Source organism: Pleurodeles waltl, chromosome 3_1 (genome assembly GCF_031143425.1).
Source record: "Pleurodeles waltl isolate 20211129_DDA chromosome 3_1, aPleWal1.hap1.20221129, whole genome shotgun sequence".
NCBI classification, from domain to species: Eukaryota; Metazoa; Chordata; class Amphibia; order Caudata; family Salamandridae; genus Pleurodeles; species Pleurodeles waltl.
Window position 1 is genome coordinate 1,478,671,179 of NC_090440.1, and position 23,483 is coordinate 1,478,694,661.

At 44.4% G+C, this 23,483-nt stretch overlaps 1 protein-coding gene across 1 annotated transcript in view; it reads left to right on the forward strand.

The window, feature by feature from the left end:
• THSD7B (thrombospondin type 1 domain containing 7B) overlaps positions 1-23,483 on the forward strand; it is a 2,268,639-nt gene that overhangs the window by 2,097,031 nt on the left and 148,125 nt on the right. The window contains exon 22 of the mRNA XM_069225078.1: positions 3,336-3,481. Within this exon, the coding sequence (XP_069081179.1) occupies positions 3,336-3,481 (146 nt within the window). The remainder of the gene's footprint in view (positions 1-3,335; positions 3,482-23,483) is intronic.

The following is a 23,483-nucleotide window of genomic DNA, read 5'->3' on the forward strand; positions in this document are numbered from 1 at the left end:
GTTGGAAAACTATTTGAAGAACAGTAATTTTAAAGTTTTTTTATTTTAAGTATCACTGAGCAGACATAAGACACATTTTATAAATACACCATGAATTTCTAATATTTAAAACGTTTTGATTATTAAGTAACACTTAAAACATTATGGCACAAACTTCTCAAATACATTTTTAATTTTCATGCTATGTAGTACTAGCTTTCTGTTGTGCTGTGGTATATTTCTGCCTGTAATATTACAGTGCAGCTTGTGTTCCATTAGAAGAAATATGACAGAATATTTACATATTGAAAAGGGCCATTAACATCATTGTTAAGGTGTATACATTAGGAGACTGTAAATGACAGTACTATTATGTATAGAAATCCATTTACCTTTCACTATTTTCATGACAAGCGTTCTGAAACCTGAAGAGAATGCTCTTCACTATATTATATAGGAAATTCCTGGACTAAACCCACTCTGTTGGCTAGTTAAGAAAGTACATTTGTCAAGATTAGACACGATTGATGTAATAAGGATGCCATACAGTCCCTTTTTAAAAGTGTGCTGGAGCAGTATCCCCGGGGGAGATATTGCTCTGGGCCACTTTTTCTTTCTTATGTCTCTGGGCCTGGAATTACTATGATCACAAACCAATAATTCTGAGCCTGGAGACACTGGGTCTAGACATTTGCTTAGAGTTGTGGGGGCAGTGGGCAGCTGCTCCACCGTCCGGTTGACTGGATCTAAAAGACAGCATGAGGGGAGCTACATTCCCATCTCCTGCACTTTGTTACAGTTTTAATAGGCATCCTGTGATAATTCCATTTTATTGCCAACAGAGGAGAACACTTATACAAACACAGGGCTTAATTCAAAAACCAAGATGGGAATGTTCCTCTTTAGCATTACTGCAATGTTTCATACTAATTTCCTTATTAAGAGAATTTACAGACCTCTCCAGAAGTACTTCTGCTCCTGAATGCTGTGATCATGCAAATAATTATATCTTAGTTAATGTAACAACCATATTTATAGATACATTAATGTAATATAAACATGTTCTCACTGGATAACTTTTTAGTGATTCTCCACAGGAAGAATCTTTTTTCTTTGTGGTGAAACCACTTGTGCTTTGCTCCCAAATGTTTCAGAAGCGTTCACTCTAGTTTTCCGTGCTAAAAATAGACTTAGTGGAGAGACTTAAATCTGCAGCCCTCACCAATAATACCATGTCTGAGTTTCTACATGACTCCTTGTCTCTCCTTCAAAGAGCATATAAAGTGGAAATCCATTATGGCTTGGATGCAGATTAAGATCCATTGTAGGATCAAATCCTACTTATGAGCCCACACATTTCAAGGAACAGTGTAGGCTCTGGTCCTCTTGTAAATTGCTTCCCTCACTGGACTTTCTGCCAATCTATCACTTTAGTCATGGTTAGGTATTAGAATGGAGGGGGGCGTGAATGGATGTATGTGGGTGAGGGGGGAGAGGAGAGTGAATGTGGGTAAGCTCTGCAGGGGGAAGGGGGATGTGAATGCATGCGTGTCAGCAGTGATTGTGTATGTATGTCAGTGTGAATGGGTGTGTACGTCATGTTTGCGTGGGTAAGTGGGGAGTGTTTGTGTGTAGAAGTGTGTGAGTGCATGCCTGCAGGTATGTGGAAGTGTGTGCAAGTGTATCCTGGTGATAGGAATGTTTATTCCTGTCACCAGGATGCAAGACCGCCTGCTTTTTCTGGCAGTGCGACCACCTGAGTCAACAGTGAAGAGGCGGTTCCACCACCTGATGACAGGGCACTGCCGGCGGTTGAAGCGCCGGGAACCATCCCCTCTCGGCCGACCTCCTCAATGGATCAGGTAAGCGATCGTCCGACAGGTTAGGGGGTGTGTGTGTGTGTGTGTGAGTGTTGTGAATGCGGGGGGAGCGCATATGTTGGTGAATGCGGATGGATAGGTTGAGTGCATGTGTGTGGTGTGGAAGGAGGGGAGTGAATGGGTCTATCCAGTGCGGAGTGGGACGTGAATGTGGGTATGCACTGGAGGGGGGAGAGGGAGTGAATGCGTGTGTGTCAGCGGTGTTTGCGTACATGTCAGTGTGAATTGGTGTGTATGACGCATTTGAGTGGGTGAGACCACCAACACGGCCCTGGCATTCTTCGAACTGCCAGGGTCGTAATGAGGGCCTATGCCTTTTTCAAGCTACAACCAGCAGATTTATCTTTTTAATAGACTATTTCCTGAAGGAATTCTTCTGTTAAGTGATGTATGCCGTGTTTACAATCCCAAATGTAGAATTGATATTTAAGCCAGTTTATTGTTTATAAAACTTTGTGAACTTCAGGACTGAGACATTTTCTAAAGTCTTAATGATATTTTGTACAGAAAAATGTGAACCAACAATCTGTACTGTATCCAGCAAAAAAGGCTCCTCGCTTTATCTGTATTTATAACAGCCACAAAAAACTGGGGTATTTGGAATGATACTCTTCGTGATGTACACAGAAACAAAAGTGCACTCTTTTTGAGCAGGGCATTTTTTAAATTTAGAAATAGATGCACTATTTGTCTCTTTTTGAACAAAGAATAATAATTTGGAGTCCAGAGTCTTGCTTCTGCCAAGGCTCAATTCAAGCAAGCAGGTTAGCAAAGAGTATTTGCAATGTACACTAGAACATAAAGCATTATGAAGACTTTTTTAGGAGTCCTTTTATGGCATGGGATCATGTTCCCCATGCCAGCGAGATGTAATGGAATGCAATAAGTATTTGTAACTGCTCCTAGATTTACAGATGCAGAAATTGAGGGGCCTTAGCTTACGCTAACCAAATACCTGCCTTTATAAAATGCCAACCTTTCACAAAGATGAAACAGTCCATGCAAAATTGCTTCTCATTTACCAGTAGCAACTGATTACACCTGGGGCGTTATTCCTACCATACACTCTGATATATATCTAAATATCAATGCAGTGGTGTCCTCTAAAACCAACAAAGTCAGCCTTGCATCTTTGAAAAATTAAATTATCGCAGAGAGGAGAGTTGTTATCTTTAGGCTGGCATGCCACAATTTTGGAAAATGGAGATTGGGAAGCGACAAATATGCTGATAGAAACCTTTAAATATGGTTGCTTTTTCTCTAAGACATTGAACAAATGGTGTATATTTCAGTTTATATAATGCAGTTTTGTAGTAATCTGTTTGTGCTGCTATGGTTAATCTTACTAGCTACATTGATGCCTATATTCAATATACATTTACTTAGCAAGTAAACAAAGACCCTGGTGTTCATGAAGTACTTGTTCAGACCACAGCATCATAGCATGCATTACAATATTGTATGTTGTTTCTTTAGGTCAAACTGTCCGTTCAAGGCATATCATCATGCCATCTCAAGGAGAAGGTCGACCTTGTTCTACCCAATTCATTCAGTACAAAAACTGCCCCGCCAACCCTTGCTATAACTGGGTTCTTGGAGAATGGTCTCAGTGTAAAGTAGAGGTAAGTTCTCAGTACACTTCCCACTGCCAAGAGTGATGCACATTAACGCATAGGCACCACATTTAGACAACAAAGACTGAACTAAACAGATAATAAATCAAATGTATACCAGATGTTTCTGACTATAAAGAGTGAAATAAGTACATAGTTTTACAAACTACACAAATGGAGAGGTCTTTTAAGACGTGACATAGGATCATTTCTGATTGGAGAAACATAAAGGCGGCAAATCACTTCATGGCAGTCAATTAGTGAAAATGTTCGTAGACAAGCAGAGGCTAGTAGAAAAGCGTGGGAAAGAAATATAGCATCAAAGTAAGTTATATGTTATAAACTCATACGATGATGCAAAATACATTAGCGACTCATTGCACATTAAGTACAGCTATATTTAAAGCAAATAAGATTACAACCCCAAAACAACATGCCAGCCATTTTCATTACATAAAGTAGTATTTCTTATTACGTTCTAAGTAATGCAGAGTTTAGCATAAAACATTTAGCCGAAAATCACCCAGATAACTGTAAATATCTACTACAACAATGCCAGGCTGGCTCAGGGTAACTGGTCATTATTAAGTAGTATAATTTTTTCTTGAGCGGTAATCAAGTTTCTGTTCTACCATAGTTTCTAAGCAATGACAACGAAACAACTAGCTGTTAAAGATATTTTACATACAAAGGGAAGAAAAATAAAATACAGTGAACATCAAAGTCCTAAACGACAGCCACAGAGGGCAATCCTTTTCAGATTCTTTGAACAAAGTCACTGAAGAGAAAAGATTGCAAGAGCTAGGGTCCTAAATTTAAATGTTAAATACAGATGCCTTTCATAATCTGGACATATCCAGCCTTGGTGAATCTTGAACACAGAAGTGCTTTTATAATACAAGAAATTATGTGTTTAGAAATAAAGGGCCAGATGTAGCAACGTAACAATTTGCGAGGTGCAAAGTGCGAGTCCATGCGACTCGCAATTTGCACCTCGCAAATTGGTATGGAGTACGGTGTCTCAGACTGCAACTCGCTATGGGGTCGCAATGACCCACCTCATGAATATTCATGAGGTGGGTCGCAAATTGCGGCCCCATAGCGAGTATAGGCACTCGCAAACATGGAGGCCTGCTGTCGTCAGCAGACCTCCATGTTCGTGACTGCTTTCAATAAAGCAGTTTTTTTTTTTGTAAGTGTAGCCCGTTTTCCTTAAAGGAAAACGAGCTGCACTTAAAAAAAAAAAAAAAAACCTTTAGTTTCGGTATTTTTTCAGGGCAGGGAATGGTCCCTGGGACCACTCCCTGACCTGAAAAAATATTTTTGGGTCCATTCACAAAGTGGAAGGGGTCCCATGGGGACCCCTTCCAATTTGCGAGTGGGTTACCATCCACTTGAAGTGGATGGCACTCAGACTCGCAAATAGGAAGGGAGCACCCCTTCCTATTTGCGATTCTGAAATGCATATTGCGAGTCGGTACCGACTCGCAATATGCATTTCTGAATAGCAAAGAGGCTTTTGCGCCTCGCAAACGGTGATTTTCGCCGTTTGCGAGGCGCAAACCCTTTGCTACATCTGGCCCATAATGTGTTAACGAGAAACATAAAGCAGTGACTGGCACGGCTTGTCAGAAAACTGCTAGTGCAAGAAATGTGTAAAGTACTTTCATAGTAAGTGACCCATTAATTTTTGGGTTGGATGCTGATAATTAGCAACTACTCGTTTCACTCCAATCTGAAATCTAGATGACGTCAGAGCATCAGCGTCTTCTAGTAAAGTCAATGGGTCTAAAATTTGACCACAAGTTCTACCTAATTTTGCAACTAAAAACACTTTAGTGAACAGAGATCTGTCTGAAAGACTATTATGCAGATACACACGTTGTGTGCAATACCTTGTACATTTATAATAGTGTACAGTTGAATCTTGAGTGTTACTGTTTATTTGTTTAATATTAGTATCATATTTATTTGTTTATTTTTGGCTAATGCAAATCTTTCTTCTATGCACAAGAGACTATGAAGAAGATAGTAACCGCAGCAAGTATCAATTTAAGGAAGACCCTTTTCTCCAGAATGAGAGTGTAAATATTGTTTTGTGGCTTCAGAAGGTAGTGTGTAAATGAGTATTTAAATATCTTTGAGGACAGTTGTTAATGTTCGGCAGTTAAAACATATTTGTCCAGAGTGAATTTCATATTGTAGTACCTGGAAATGTGAGCACACTGCTTTTATGATTATTTTATGTTCATAGTGATGTCAATTAAACTGGTTACATTGAAGAATGGAGGAGGTATCAGTAGCATACTGCTGATTTTTTTTTAACAGTATTCCCATATTGAACTTTGTGTGGAAGGATACCAAGGTAGCCTGAATTTCTCCAGTTAGGGCATCATTGCAATATGCCATGGGGACCCTTTCCCTTTTGCGAATGAGTTAGCACCCACTTGACATGGGTGCTAACTGTGATTGGCTTTGCGATGCGTTCGCGGTCACAAAGCAATTCTGCATCGCAGTGTGAATCGCAAATAGGAAGGGAACACTGCTTCCTATTTGCGAGTCGCATTCCCAAATGGGAATGTGCATCGCAATGCACTTTTGCATGGCGCAAACTGCAAATTTCGCAGTTTGCGCCATGCAAAACGCTTTGTACATCTGGCCCCAGGTCACTTATAAGTCACCCCATAGCAGGCCCTTCCACCCTGAGGGTAGGGCGCAGAGTACCTGTGTGTGAAGGCATCCCTGCACTAGCAGAGGTGCCCCAACGACCTCAAGGACTATTTTCCCGGACTTCGTGAGTGCGGGGACACCATTTTATGCGTGTACTGGACATAGGTCACTACCTATGTCCAGCCACATAATGGTAACTCCGAACATAGGCATGTTTGGTATCAGAAATGTTGGAATAATACCCCATTGCTTTTGCAAACATTGGTTGTATGATTCCATGCACTCTGGGGGCTCCTTAGAAGACCCCCAGTATTTCCAAACCAGCCTTCTGAGGGTTTCTAGGCAGCCCTAGCTACTGCCACCTCTCAGACAGGTTTCTGCCTTCCGGTGGCTTGAGCAGCTCAACAACAAGAACAAAGAATTTCCTTTTGGAGAAGGGCATGCCACCCTCTCCCTTTGGAAACAGGTGTTACAGGCTTGGGAGATATATCCTTCCCAAGCCTCTGGAAATGCTTTGAAGGGCACAGATGGTGCCCTCCTTGCATAATCCAGTGTACACAAGTTCAGGGACCCCTAGTCCCTGCTGTGGCACGAAACTGGACAAGGAAAGGGGGTGACCACTCCCCTGCCCATCACCACCCCAGGGGGTCCCTGGGTTTTGACATCTTGGATTCCAAGTTGGCAGGGCACTTTGGGAGCATCTGAACATCTGAGTGGCCAGTGCCAGCAGGTGATAGGTGCTTACCGGTGTAGCTGACCAATCCCCCTCTTAGCGCTATTTAGGGTCTCATTCTTGGGTGGTTCTTCAGATTTGGATTGCAAGACTCCAGCAGGCATCCTCTGGATCCTTTACTTCACCTCCTTACCAAAGAAACCGCATCTGGACCCTCCAGGAACTCTACAAACTGCAACAAAGAAGCAAAGATGATTTCTCCAACATTGTATCTTCAGCTCCTGCCAGCAACTGCAACTGTATCACAGTCGTGCATCCTCAGAAGACAGCCTGTCTTCAGCCTGCTCCAGAAGAATGAAGGAATCTTTGCTGGAGCGAAGGAGTCACTTCCCTGCTTCACCAGGCACCCATCTGCAGTGACAACTGGTGGCTTGGGGCCCCTCTCCTGAAGAAGTGCCTGGATCAAGCAACACAGGTGGTAGACTGAAGTGGTCCCGACGGTCCTGAAGTCCAGCTGTATAACTTTGATGGAGGTAAGAGCTTGCCTCCCCACGCAACACAGTATCCCCATGCACTGCATGTTTTGCAGTTGCCAAGGCTTGTTGACATCCTTCCATGAAGATATTCATGCACCCTGCAGCTCTGGCCCCCAGCACTCTATCCTGTGATGCACAGCTTCCTGCGTGGTTCTACGGTGGCGTGGGCCCCTTTGTTGTAGTACTGTGTGAGCCTCCTTTTGTAACTTCTTTGTCCCCCGTGCTGTGGGACTCCTGTGCATGCTGTCTAGTCTTCTATGGCCTCTCTGAGTTGCTGAGAGCCCCCTCTGACTCCACCTCCTGGGTAGAGTCCGCCAGGTCCCTCCTGGTCCCGGGCAGAGCCATTTTCAGCTAACTGCGAGCTTTGCGTCTGCCAAGGCTTGTTGGTGGAATCCAGAGACACAAACCAGACTACAGTCATCCATCTGGTGTAGGACATCATCTGCACCAACTAGGAACCTGCATCCATCTTCTTGGGTGTAGTACTGACTGTTGTTCTTCACCGGTGGTTCTTCCTTTGCACCTTCATCTGGGTTTGCAGGGGCTCCTGTTCCCCCAGGACTCTTCAGTGCTTTTTGAACGTGGTCCCCTTCTTCCACCGGTCTTCAGGTCCAAGAATCTATTGTTGGTGTCTTGCAGTCTCTTCTAGTTCTTGCATAATCTTCTTTCTCATGTTCTTATGTGTTCTAGGAAAGTTACTGTGATTTACTCCTGCTTTCCTGGGCTCTGGGTTGGGCTCTATTACTTACGTTTGGTGTTTTCTAATACTCCTAGCGCCCCTCTACACACTACACTTGCCTAGGTGGCAAACTGACTTACACATTTAACTTTCTTAGTATATGGTTTGTGTTCCCCCAGGCCCATTTCTAACTATTGAGATTTTCACTTTTTGCTCTGTTTTCTAACTGTTTTCACAGCTATTTCTGCATACTAGGGTATAAAATTTGTGTATTACTTACTTCCTAAGGGAGTATAGTCTCTATGGTGTTTTTGGCATTTGTGTCACCAAAATAAAGTACCTTTATTTTTGTAACACTGAGTGTTTTCTTTCATGTGCGTGAGTACTGTGTGACTACAGTGGTATTGCATGAGCTTTGCATCTCTCCTAGATAAGCCTTGGCTGCTCAGCTACAGCTAGCCCTAGAGAGCCTGACTTCTAGACACTGCTTACATTTCACTAATAAGGGATAACTGGGCCTGGCATAAGGTGGAAGTACCTTAGGTACCCACTACAAACGAGGCCAGCCTTCTACAGTAATTAGGCAACATATATTTCTTTTCTTCTGAGAATGGAGCAATAGCATTTCAAGTGACACATGTGTCCTTAGAAAAACATTGGTAAATGCCTCCTAGCTGGCTAGTTTTACACTGCACCCAAAGGGACACACCTTGAAGCTGTATTTTTCTGGATTAAAGTGGTGTGGATCTCTCTTTTACTTCAGTAGCCCTTTAAAAAGATGGCTGGTCAAGATGAAAAAGCTGCCCCTGATTTTTTTTTATACTAATTTATATTTTTGCAAAGTTTGCTTTCAAGACACTTACCTCTAAATTAAAATTGTCCTATTTTTCAACAGGTAAAAAACTCAAATTAATGTATTTCGACATACAAGTATTTGAAATATTCTCTGACTATACAACTCAGATATTACATGGTTCTATGCAATATTTTACTATTAATGTCTGTTCACTTGCTGGTACAGTATAACAGCATGGACCATGGCCAACAAATTTCACTTTAAAAAGCCTGGCGTGCCATGCTGATAGTGTAATTTATCCTTATTATTTTGAGATATACATATTTATCTAGATAAAAAACTCTTAAATAACTACAGCTTCACTGGTGAAGTTAAAGAAATTCCCACACTTATTGTGTGCTCCAATAATACTAAAGCGAACCCAATTATAAAACCCTCTCTTTACCTGTAGGTGTGATTTCCTAACAGAAATTCACAAGTAAGTCAGGAGGAAGCCACATCTACTCAGATAAATTACATTTTGAGCTGTGCCCATAGATATGGATGTGGGACATGCACACAACAATTCTGTCATTCTTTTTTTAATTGACCCTCTCAAATTCTGATTTAAGCACATTGCAGTTATAACACTCTATGGAATAAATAACCATACCTTCATCAGTGTTACAATACAAGGAGCCAAACCTTGACAAGTTGTCTACAGGCAAATACTCATACAGTCCTATTCACAACTTTTCCAGCACCTTGAAAACATCATCGTGCACAGGTTTCCAGGTGTACTACTGGAAATACTGTGTGATTATTTCAAAGAGTTCTGGTCTTCCTTTGAATTTTGCATAGCAGTGTACCCCACACAGGAGGAATGGAGCTTCCTGTACAAATGTATTGTTTTTCTCTCTGTAGAGAAATAATTTTTCATCCTTTACCTCCATCACATCTGACGTCTGAGATCTATTACACACCTCACTCTGAAGGAGATTTATTCCAGGGGTGAAGTACATTTTAGACTATATTCAAAGAGTAAAGGCAAGGGGTTGGAGAGAGGTTTGTGAGTGACTACAAACATATATCTTTGTGGCATTCCCCAAAAGGGGTACTACTGTTTTCCATGTGCAACATATTTGTCAGAGGGTAGCAACGCGCCTCTAACTTTACACAACAAACAACCACTTTCAGCATAGAACAGGAGTAAGAGGAATTGCAGACTAGATCGTACATGACTGCCAATGAGCTGCATGTCTTTTCTGAAACTTTCAGGCAGTAATGAATGTGTGGGCTACATAACTTTACATTGTAGGCCTTTCTTTAGCAGTATAGCTATTTAAATGAAAATCACAGAATGAAAAAAAAAGATTTTAGAGAAAGAGCCAGAACTGACTCAATCTGACACATATGAAATGGTGCCACTTGGGACTAATGAGTATTATTGATTCCAGGAGCAGATTGCACTATGGGCAACTGTGGAGCAGAATCTAAATGATGTCATGCAATATCAATGATCTATGCGAAAATAAACATTTTGCTATTAACGCTCATTTGTGCCCATGTTTGGGCAGTGATTTGTAATCCTATCTCTTAAAATGTGTACAATGATTTTCAATGTTTTCTCAATGATATTGAGAATTCTGAAGCAGCCTGAATAGGTGTTCTGTCAAAATGTACAGGAACATGAACATTAAAAATAGCACTAAAATACACAATGCATTTGTATTTTCATGCAACATTGACCTCTACCGTGAAGTTGGATTTGAGAGATTTCAGTCAAGTTCTTTGTAACAGAATGCTAAAATCACACCAGTTTAAAATTGAATAACAACAATGCTAGTTTAAATAAATAAATTTAAATGAAACACTTTTAATTATTTCAAAGTGTCTGACAATTTCTTCAGTAAGAAAAGAGCTACCTTTGGGGAACCACCTCATAGGACAATTTTACCTTCATGTGCAGCCCGTCCACTTATTAGGCATCGACTTGAAACGGAAAATCTGCATAAAATACTATGGGGTTAAAGGAATACAACATCATAAATATACACAAGGGAAACACTATCTATTCAATTTCAAATTGTGCCCAAATAACTGTTATTTAAAACAAGCATCTTGTTCAAACACAATATTACAAATGAGTTTGTCTACAACTACCTGAATGTGTAATTTCCTGTAGAAAGAATGGTTAACTGTATTTGAACATTATACTTAATATCAGAAGTAGGATAATTTAAATATTGAATGTAGTAGATGCATCATGCAATCATCATTACCAGGAACGTTCACAAGAATACACAAACTCGAAATTTTATGAAGAATCATTTTGACAGAATACAAAACCTTTTTGTATTTTATAAACAAGAAGATGTCCAGCTGATGATAACTGTTTAAAAACTGAATTGACTTTCTCAAAGGCCAAAACTAAATTGACATCTTACACCATGGAGATATGTGTAAATATATCACACACTATGTATTGCAGTGATTGGAATCTCCTTGATATCTTCAGTTGGTGCTATGGCTCAGTATATGTGTAACTATTGATTTTTTTTTTAAATCTGTTTATTGAACACAAACTGCACACATCAATACAGTAGCTGTATGTTGTTTTGCAATACATTTACACAATTGTATAATTTTGTTTTCCACAGCATTGCCACTTCAAGAGGGTAAAAGAGAAAGGGGGGGAGAGGGGGATTGGTAGAAAGCGGGGATAACAAAAGGGAAAACTTTAATAACTTAACTTAATAATGTGAGAGAGTTAAGGGCGTTGTAAAAGGAGAATGCAGTGGTATTTAACATACGAGCTGTTATGAGGGCTGATTGCAGCTTACGGGGATTGACCATATACTGACGATGTCCGTTACTGATATGGTAATCACTTCAGGGGTGTTAAGGGTGTTTGTGGTGTTGACAGGTTCAGGGGCAGGACTATTTGACTTGTTGTGATTGTGTATTACAGGCTTGTATGAGCGTGTGAGAAGTCATTAGGCGCAGATTAGAAATATCTACCGCAGGAGAAGAAGAATAGTAGTAATGAATGTATTTAAGAGCAAACCAAGGTTGCTGCTGTGCGGTCCTTGCTTCAACAGCGTCAGCTCAGGCTGTGGAATGCAATGGGACGATATCTGTTCATGGGGGATACATGTCATCTCTGGCCTCCATTGCAACCACAAATGTGTCCCATATCTCCAGGCCAGCTAGAATAAGACCTCTATGTTGTAGCAAGCGAAGTGTCTGGGCTTCAGCCTGAGAGCGGCTGCATAACTCTTGTAGCCATGACGCGTAAGAAGGAGCATGCAGAGCTTTCCAATGTGTTGCTATCAGGCGTTTATGCACCACGAAAGCCAGGTCGATAAACCTGTGCTTGTGTTTGTCTGCTTTAGTGCGATGCCTTATGCCGAGTAAGCAGGAATCAGGAGTGGGCACGAGGGTATGGGATGAGATCTCTGCTGTAACCTCCGTCACGCGTTGCCAGGCCAGGTTTATGGTTTGGCATTCCCAAACCATATGGTAGAAATCAGCTGCTGGTGTAGCGCATCTAGGGCATGTTGGAGTTGTGTGGGGATAGATTTTCTGGATGCGAGCTGGTGATAAGTATGATTGGTGAAGATAATTAAATTGAGTGTACCGTAGGCGAGGATTACGGGACACTGATTTGATTGATGTGAGAGCAGTGATCCAAGTCTTCTGTGGTAGTGGGGTAGGGAGGACAGCGTCCCAGCGCGCCTTTACATTTGGTAATATTGTGCATATTCCTTCTAGCAATGCTTTATATAATGTGGTAATAATACTCTTTGAGTTGCCAATAGTTAATATAATAGTAAGCAGCGAGGATTCGGGAGGTTCCGAGTCTACTACGCCCCAGATCTTATTAAGCAATAGTCTTATAGCGTTAAATGTTAGGAAGGCCCCATTTTGCATAGTGCCTGCGGTTACCAGTTCAGGGAAAGTACGCAGCACGGAGCAGGAGTATAAGTCACCCAATTGGAGCATGTTCAATCCGCGCGTATCGTGGTGTATTGACAGGTTTTGAGTGTCCGGGAGTTGGAGTAGTGGAAGCAGAGGCGAATAGGGGAAAAATGTGGACTTGGTTTGGACATATCTGCGCCAGCAGAATCGAGCTGCCTCTAGTAATTTTAGTCTTGGGGACGTATGGGGGGTACTATTTAGTATCGAGAGTAGCAGCCTCTGTGATGGTATATGTGTCTGTAGCATCCTGCTTTCAGGCGTCGGGGTGTCGCATAGCCAGGTAGACAGCCATGATAATTGGGCGGCTGCGTAATATCTTTCGAAATTAGGCATTCCCAATCCACCCTTCTCCTGCGGATGTTGCGTTGTTGACAGCGCCACTCTGCGTCTATCTTTACCCCAGAGTAAGTCCGTTAGCATTGATTGCAGTTTATTAAAAAAGGAACGCGGTAAACACAGCGGGAGAGCTGTAAAATAATATAGAAACCTTGGAAGGATAAGCATTTTGGCTATTGCCACACGGCCCATTGGAGATAGGGGGAGTGAGCTCCAGAAGGGAATTGAGCCGCGAACGGAACCTAGGATTCTATCTATGTTTCCTTCTTTTAGATCCATGATAGAGTGATAAATTTGCACGCCCAGGTATTTAAAGGTTGTATGTGACCAGGGCAGTTTGTATTGTGGTAGCGACATATGGTGAGCTACCAGGGATGGAGAAATGGGGAATATGCTTGATTTGGACCAGTTGACATATAGTCCGGATGTGACAGCAAAGGAGTCCAGCAACTGCAGGGCCTCAGCCATGTGGGCTGAATGGTCCCGCAGATATATTAAGGTGTCGTCTGCGTACATAGATACGACGTGGTGAGCGTTAGCCTCCGGTATACCCCATATGTGTGCGTAGCTCCGCAGTTTGATCGCTAGTGGCTCCATAGCAATAGCGAACAGCAATGGAGATAAAGGACAGCCCTGTCTGGTGCCTCTGCCTATTGGGAATGCTTCAGAGATAACTTGTCCATTTTTAACTCGGGCAGTGGGCCTAGAGTAAAGCGTCCTAATCCAGTTAATGAAACCGACACCAAAGCCGAACGCTTTAAGAGTGTGTAGCAAATAGTTCCAACTAAGTGTGTCGAATGCTTTTTCTATATCTAAGGATAAGGCGACTGCAACCGAGTTTGTATTACTATGTATTATGTGTAGCAGTCTTCTAATGTTCAGAAAAGTACTTCTGCCAGGGATAAAGCCTGATTGATCATGGTGTATCAGAGTCGGTAAATAAGGGAGGAGGCGATTTGCGAGAATTTTACCTAATAGTTTGCAGTCTGTGTTCAGCAAGGAGAGCGGCCTGTATGATTTAACATCTAGAGGGTCGCGGCCTGATTTTGGGAGGACGACTATCAGTGCTTCGCACATTGAGTCCGGCAATTGCAATTTATGGTGTGCTTCGTTAAATACTTCTATAAGTGGATGTAATAATAGGGAAGCATGGGACTTATAGTATTCTATCGGTAAACCGTCTGAGCCGGGCGTTTTATTGCATGCTATTTGTGATAATGCAAGGCGCACCTCTTCAATAGTAACGGGGCCATCTAGAGTGGCGGTATTATCAAGGATAAATTGAGGGGCGTGGCCGGGCCACGAAACAAGATGGCCGCTTAGAGCGAGAGCTCCGCTCCGAGGCGGTCCCGGAGGGGCGACGGGGGCGAGAAGACAGCCGGACAACACACCGGGTTCGGTGCCCCTCCACCCCTACAACAGCGGCGACACGGAACCATGTCCGGGGACCCCGTAGGAGCGGGACGCAAGGCAGGAAACTCGCGACTCGCCCCAGGCCGATAAGGCCTGGAAAAAGGGGGCGGAGTCGCGTCTTCGGAAGACCGCGGACGGCATGCCCGTAGCAGCAAGGAGCAAGCTGAACAGGCCGCAGGGACTGCGGGAGTCGTGACGACCCGCATCCATCTCCCTACAACGCCAACAAACACCCGTGGACCTTCCCCCCCCCCCACAGGGAGACGGGAAGACACAGCAAAGGGGTGCGGCCCCTTCGACAGCCGGGAGAGAAACCCAAAGAGAGGTAGGATCGAATCTCTTCAAAATAAGAACGGCATCGCCGGAGGCAGAGGCACGACTTCTCTCCTCTTTTCCATCACAGAGGGACAACAAAAACCCTCCCGCTGAGATAATAAACTTTCTCCCCCCCCCCTCCAGACAACTAATACTGAGGAGGGCAGAGGGGCACGACGGGAGGCACGTGGAGGCGAGGGGACGAGAGGGGTGAGCGACTGGGGGGGCACCGGGGATGAGGAGAGCCAAGAGAATAGAGATACAGGAGAAGGGAGTGGACTGACACCAGTGTAAGCCACCGAACATCTATATCCTTATCGGAATCTACGGAGGGAATCTCGGGCCCCACGTGGTCAGACTCTGTAGACAATTGAGGCGATGCCCGGCAACAAACCGAACCATAAACCTGTCAGCAAGCCTGCACGACAACTATTATTCTCAGAAGCGCTACAACACAAACGCCTAACCCCCACGAAGATAAACCCTCAAACATCACCACCTTTAAACAAGTTCACCACGATGCCTGATAAAGATCAATCCACGACTATGGACAGGATACTACAAGAGATCACCACCGTCAGCCGCCGCATAGAGGGGATGGACGCCTCTATAACTTCATTGACACTAGAAACCAAATCCATGCGATCTGACATTGCCGGCTTTCAATCTAGAGTGACAGGGCTAGAACAACGCATGGGATCACTAGAGACGCAGATTAACACGTCTCAGGTGCGAGAACAAGACTTCATCTACCTCAGGAGCAAACTAACGGACATGGAGGACAGGAGCCGGAGAGACAATATCCGCATACTTGGGATCCCGGAAAACGAAGAAGGCTCGGATATGCAGACTTTTCTGACCTCCACTCTTCCAAAAATGATTCCATTGGACTTTGACCCGCCGCTAGAATTCCAACGGGCACACAGGATAGGCCCAAAACGCTCTGACAACTCCTCAAGGCCCCGCCCAATCATCGCATGCTTGCTGCGGCATAATCAAACCCGACAAATACTCCAAGTAGCACGCAACCACGGCCCTTTCCGAATAGACCAGCACGAGATCCGAATAACCGCCGATTACTCCAAGGAAACCAACGAACGTAGAAAGGCTTTCCTAGCCCTACGACCCCGGCTTCGCAAACTAGAGATGAAATACGGTCTCTTTGACCCTGCAAGAATGTGGGTTACAAAAAATGGAGTATCCAAGGACTTTTATAACCCCGACGAATTGAGACTCTTCCTTGACTCTTTCCAATTCCAGCCTATGGACTCTTACAACACAGACAGTGAGCATGACATTGCAGGAGGCAGTGATAGGGCCGAAACCCCCCACTTGGGAATAGAACAGGTGAAGACGGCTCTACACGACACCGGAGCCAGTCATAGAGGTAGAGACATGGAGAGACTAACTAGATCATATGATGACAGGGGTCAGATTTTACACGCAGTAGTAACCCACACCCAATTATCGGAAAGAGACAAATCCCGCTCCCCTTTAAAGCCTACAACTGGGTCTTCTTGAGAAGGTAACGCGACAAGACGACTTATGGGACTATCGCCAGAGAGTCGAAAATAACAACTATAGACTCCGCGGAAGGATGAGTACCTTTCCAGATCATATGTGTATTACTATTGTAATTGTCTAAGACTGCTAGTATCAATGTTAAAACCAGATACATGAAAAATATATGCTCTTTATGACTAGAGCCGAGGCCCTATAATGGAAACTACCAGTAAATCGTTATTTGCCCTCAGTACACAACAGATGACGATTACTAGAACAGGGATCAGACCCCACCAACTCACTGTATGTTGAATAAGGGCCCGGTCCCGACCCTATAACCCTATAACAAGGTAACAAGGTAACAGGGGCATTAAACAGATAACAAAAAATAAACACTAATTAACTATCATGGAACTTACCTTACACTCCACACACTACAAAGTATCTCATGGTAGTAAACAACAAAGTATGTGAAACTTTCCTAATACACACCACACTCGACCAGCGCCGACATTAGACCCGTTTAGCCCCCATTATCACCCCAAGGGATGGGACTAGACAACGTAAAGATAAATTAATTCCAATACAGGGACACACAATACGATATAACCTGAAACATATCAAAGCTCCCACTACTTGACTTTACCTTATTCTACAATAGGAAACTGGGGAAAAAAAAAAAAAGAACACGAGGACATAATACAACATAATACCGCATAACAAAGCGAAATATTAGGACATTCTACACTGCCACTCCACACCACATTATAACATCACAATGTAAATTATAAACTATTAGCTATTCTTTTCCCCAGATGTTCGTACCTACCCCCATCCTAATCATTATTACTATCTTAAACTATCACCAACAACAGAACGACTATGATGGTGGCACATACCAAGCAAGACCTTAGTAGGTCAGTATTATGATGTAATAATACACGGCAAGGAGTTAGTATTAGGATGAGATACGCACTATCCTCGCGTAACCCGGGGCTCAGCTACACTCATTACCTATCCTACGATTAATAGAGAGACGTTTGGCATAATGGCTCCTAACATGATAATGTGATAAGATGCCAGGATATGTTATGTTGATCAACCTAATATGTCATTGAACAGTTGTAAGGCGAGATGAGACGAGGCAGTGTTATAGTTGAAAAGAAATGCTCAGGAAGTATTATATTATACTGTATATTGGTATCTTTATGTACCCATGCATACGCGAGAACTATAATACTCTGTTTGAGCTCTCTCCCCCCCCCTCCTCTGCCCTGCCCCCCCCTCCCCTCGCCAGCCGGTCTCGGTCTTTTTGTCTGCCCAGTCCCTACTTTAATTTACGACCCTATCTTATGAACTCCTAAACACCCTACGATACCATACAACATCAAGTACTAGGCACAACATCCTAAACACCATACCCCATCAACACCCGACACCCCCTCCCTCCTCTCCAGCGCCGCTCAGGAACTATAGTTATTAACCGATCATTACTTCTGCCAATATACACTTTAGTTATATAACTAATACACTAGCCACTAACCACCGATGAACAGACCCACTTCCCGATACATAAACATAAGTACTGCTGTGTGCCCCCCACCCCTCCTTATCACCGACATATCGATAACTGGCTGTCTGCTGTTTCCCCCCTTCGCCCCCCCCGATCGAGACCGCCCGACGGCACAAGAGCTCCGAGAGAAATCGGTCCCGCCGTTTACAGACCTAACGAACGAAGGAGGTTGGACTCCTAACCTCCCTCATCCCTACCCTTCTCCACTTCTTCCCCCAAATTGCACGCTCTCTTGCTATACTCTCAATCTCAACTTCAGCACACGCATCCATCCCTTCCCCCCCTTCTCCCTCTTTTCTTCTCCCTCTCATTTCTCCTTGCCTTCTTTTTCCCTCATATTTCCCCTCCATCTGGCTCTCGTCCTACTTATATTACCTCTCTTCCTTCACCCTCTCCTCTCTCTTCTCTTTCTTCTCCAGAGGATTCCCTTGGCCTCCACCAGCTCCTAACCCCCGTATAAAATAAAATAAAATAAAACACCGTATCATATCGAAACACAACTCCCACTCTAACTACTAAGTCAATATCTCCCACAGGGTGCTTACTTACTCACAATTATCCAATATGTCGAAGCCCCACCCTCAAGCGACGCGACCATTACGCATACTCTCTTGGAATGTACACGGCATGACGAGCTATGTTAAGCGGAAAAAGATACTGTCCTATTTTCAATCCAAAAAAACAGATATAGCCCTGATTCAAGAGACACACCTTGACACTCTGGAATCCAGTAAACTTAAACGGGATTGGGTAGGGAGGGTTGCCTTCAGCTGCCGTCCAACGAGTCAGGAATCTGGAAGTAACGGACCCCGCAAATGTGGAGTTGCGATCCTAGTGCGTAAATCCCTCCCGGTCACTATCATTAAAACCTGGAATGATAGGGAAGGAAGGTATATATTTGCTAAATTAAAACTAGGGGACACTGTTTTATGCGTGGGATCCGTTTACGCACCAACCGGCCCAAAACGCCCATTCCTTCTACAGCTAAATCGCCTCCTGACAGAAATCGGAACTACTCGATACATAATCGGGGAGATTGGAATCTCGTCCAAGACGCCATAATGGATAGGACAGGCCCTGTCGATGTAGGTAACAATCACGACAGAGCGCTTCTGACAGACCTGACCACTGACGTCGGTCTGGTGGACTGCTGGAGAATACAACACCCGAAAGATAAGGAATATACTTTCTTATCCACCGTCCATGGCACCCAATCGCGTCTGGATTATTTCTTAGTATCACACACTGTAATCCCTCATATACAAGACACCTGTATCCTAGACAGTGGGCTCTCAGATCACTCCCCAATACTAATCCGGATCCAGGTGGGACTCTCCTTCTCTGGTCGTAAACCATGGCGATTGGCTGTACACAGATATCGCTCTCCACAAGGGAAGGAACAACTAAAAGCTCATGTAACCACATACATGGCCGAGAATTCAGGCACTGTATCCTCAAAAAGGATCCTATGGGCGGCAGCAAAAGCAACCCTAAGAGGGAATATGATGCGAGATGCAGCACTGGCCAACAAAGACAGAATAGCCCGCCAAACCACCTTAGAGACCATGATACGGGACCTCACTAAACAATATACCGCCCAACCATCCCCTAGGCTGCGACACGCCTTAGAACAGGCCCGCATGGCACACAATGAACTCTATACATCTCAGGCGGAATACGCACTGCAAAAATTGCGAGGCCGCCATTACGAACAAGGGGAAAAAGCAGGTCGCCTCCTAGCGGCGCAGCTCCGACAAAGAGAGGCAGCCTCTGCCATTGCGGCCATAACATCTTCTTCAGGAGCAGTGCTAACTCGCCCACAAGACATTGTAAACGAGTTCGCCAAGTACTACCGACATTTGTACACTCCTGAAACAACGACAGATCAAACACAAATGGAGACATTCCTTGCCGCGGCCAATCTACCCCGTCTGTCTGAGGCAGGCAGGGCCCTCTTGGACGGTAACATAAGCAAAGAAGAGATAACCCAAGTTATAACAAGCCTCCCCTACCATAAATCACCAGGAGAGGACGGATTCCCTGCGGAATTCTATAAATGGGCTGGGGAGGAGGCAATAACCGCAGTACATGAAGCACTGACGGAAGCATGTCAAGAAGGCTCCCTGGGCGCTCTATCCAATAAAGCCACGATTGTCATCTTGCCTAAGCCAGGGAGGGACCCCCTTCTTTGCGGCAGTTACCGTCCTATTTCCCTTTTGAATGGGGATGTCAAACTCCTAGCCAGTGTTCTAGCAGCGCAGCTCCGCAAGGTGATACCATCGTTGATTCACAATACCCAAGTAGGATTTGTACCAGGCCGTACCTCCAGAAATCATATGCGAACTCTTTGCCATACACTGTTAGAATCCATTCAATTACCTGACGAAGCCCTAGCCCTGTCCCTAGACGCGGAGAAAGCATTCGACCGCATTGAGTGGCCCTACCTATTCACAACCATGAAGCATTTTGGCCTGGGGGAACAATTTATCTCTAAAGTACGTTTATTATATGACCACCCCACAGCACAGGTTAACTGTGGGGGCATCATGTCAGACCCATTCCCTATCGGAAGGGGCACACGCCAGGGATGCCCCTTGTCGCCACTTCTATTTTTATTGGCCATGGAACCCCTAGCTGCCACCATACGAAATTCTCACCAAATAAAAGGGATCCATATCACCGGGGGCATATCCAAAATATATCTCTACGCAGACGACATTCTGTTAACAATGTCCGATCTAGAAACCTCGCTCCCAGCACTACTTTCCACTATAGAAGACTTTGCATCCCTATCCGGATATCGGGTAAACTGGGATAAAAGTGAGGCACTACCATTATCCCGCATAACGACGAGGGCAGCGATACATGGCCTTCAATTCAAATGGACCCCGACCCGCCTTAAATATTTAGAACGTTTATTAACAGAGGTCTAGAACATATGGTCAGGGACAACATAGACCCCCTTATATCTAAAATGAAACAAGACTTTGCCAAATGGTCCCTACTAGGCCTGTCCATGTGGGGCAGGACACAGGCGGTCAGAATGGTCACCTTACCACGCTTCACATACGTGTTAGGCATGCTTCCCCTACAGATACCTCTTTCCTCACTCCGATTAATAGACGCATCCATAAGGGCCTTCGTCTAGGGCTCCTCACGCCCAAGACTGAAACCTGCAATAATACTGGCACGACGGCTCTACGGAGGATTAGGACTACCCTCGGTAGAACAATACTCTCTGGCCCTCCAACTCTCACAGCTAATATATACGCTTCCGGATATAGCCGATCCACCGCAATGGGTGATCACAGAGAAACTCCTATATGGACAGTATACGGAGATGGGAGGAACATACGCCGACCACGTTCCCTTAACTAACCCCATCCTCAAGGCTACAAACACAGCGTGGTGCAGAGCCCATCGACTACTAGGAGTACACCCCTCCCTGCATACTCAGGCTCCCATAGCAGGGAATAAAAGCATTAAAATAGGAGGGACTATTCTCAGATGGCCCCAATGGTCCGACGCAGGTATTCACAATATATCTCACATAATAGATGGAGATAGCTTCCGCACATTCGCCTCCCTCCAGGAAGAATTCGGTATCCAAAGTAACCAGGAGTGGCGATATCTACAGCTCAAACACTGTATGCGGAGAACATTAGGAACCCCCCCGTGGCTGCTCAAAACCTCACCCATCGTCACCTATCTTCAGAAATGGGGCCGACAAAAAGGCGTCTTGGCTGGCCTCTATGCCGAATTAACTAACCACCTTTACTCTCAGCCTTTACTTGAACGACTACGCTTAAAGTGGCAGGACATACTAGAGATAACCTACACGGACGAAGAATGGCCAGACATACTAGAAGCCCTCGACAGGGGCGTACGTGAAGCACGCCTGAAATTTTGCCTATTTAAAATCCTTCAGGGATGGTACTGGACCCCCGTTAAACTTTTCAGGGCAGGGTTGATACCTCACGCGAACTGTTGGAGATGCACAGAGCCATATTGCGACCAACTTCATATCTTATGCCACTGCCCCACGTTACAGTCACTATGGGACGCGGTACGCCTCGCCTTATCGGACTTCATACAGATACCAAAACCGACCCCACCAGCATTTATCATTCTACATGACATTCGCCCGTATCCCTCCCTATCGCGGGCACATAAACGATTAATCCATACGGCGCTAGCCACGGCCAAAATATGCATACTCCGGCACTGGAGATCTAGCATTGCCCCCACACCCATGGAATGGATGACGGCCATGTATCAAACGGCTACCCATGAACGAGTGATTTATAACCTACAGGACCAAGCAGAACAGTTTGAGGAGGTCTGGCGCCCATTCTTGAAGAGACCATGAAGCGGCTGGTGGATGACCAACGGATGATCAATGTTCAATGATCAATGATTAGGGAATATTGATTACCAATCACCCTCTGAAAATCCTAGACTCCGGAAACACATTTAATCTCCTATTGCCCCCTCTCTCTCTCCCTAACTACGCTATCCTCTCTTCTCTCTCTCTTTTTTCTCTCTCTTTATCAATCCACAGGCCTCTAATTTTGTCACATGCCCGAGACCCTGAACTACCCAACATAGTAATACAAGTCGCTTCCTAACACAAACAAGGACTGAGAAATCAACTCATATAAGATGTAGACACTCTCTAACCGACCTTACCATACCTATCATACATATTATCTACTCCTAGATAATAACTTGCTACAGACGGAGAAGTACAGAACGATCTACTCTTAGGCCTGAACAAGCTAGTCTCAGGATACAAAGACCCCCTGCCTACCTCGAGTCTCTTCATTCTACATTCCCTTCGCGATTACCTTTCCTCTTTCTCCCTCTTTCTTTCCCTTCCCTCCCCCTCCCCATTTCATATGACTATTTTGCCTCTCCCCTATACCAAGACCAACCCCTCCTACACAACCCTATCCTCGCTCCCCCTCCCTTTACCACCCCCCTCACCTGTTTTCCACTCTTCTTCAAAATAAGGGTACACAACTCAACTATGCCACTGGGAATTTTTACTTACCTGACTGTACATGTATATATGCTTACAATGGAAATAATTGTGGTAAACGAACAAAAACAATGTTTTGAAAGCTAAACAGTTTGTTTATATGCTGTATGTGCGCCACCATGGGGGATTCTAAGGGCAGCGGTAAACCGGCGGGAGACCGCCGGTTTGCCTCTTCTGACCGCGGCCGCCTTAGACCGCCTTAGTGTGACCCCCTTAGTGTGTTAATAATGTGTTGCTCTGGAGGTGGTGAAGGGGGCGTATATAGGATCCGATAATATGTGGAGAAGGCATCATTTATACCTGCTTGGGTATTAACGATTGTGTCAGGATTTAGGCGTATTGCGCCAATGGGTGTTGGTTGTGATGGTTGCCGAGTTAGCCAAGCTAACAATCTACCAGATCTATCACCTTTGGAGTGTTGTCTGGTCCTATAGTGTCTGTAATCGTGCTTACACAGTCTGTTGTCTGTATCCTTATGGGAAGCCCTAAGCAGATGTAGTGTTGCCAATGCAGGTT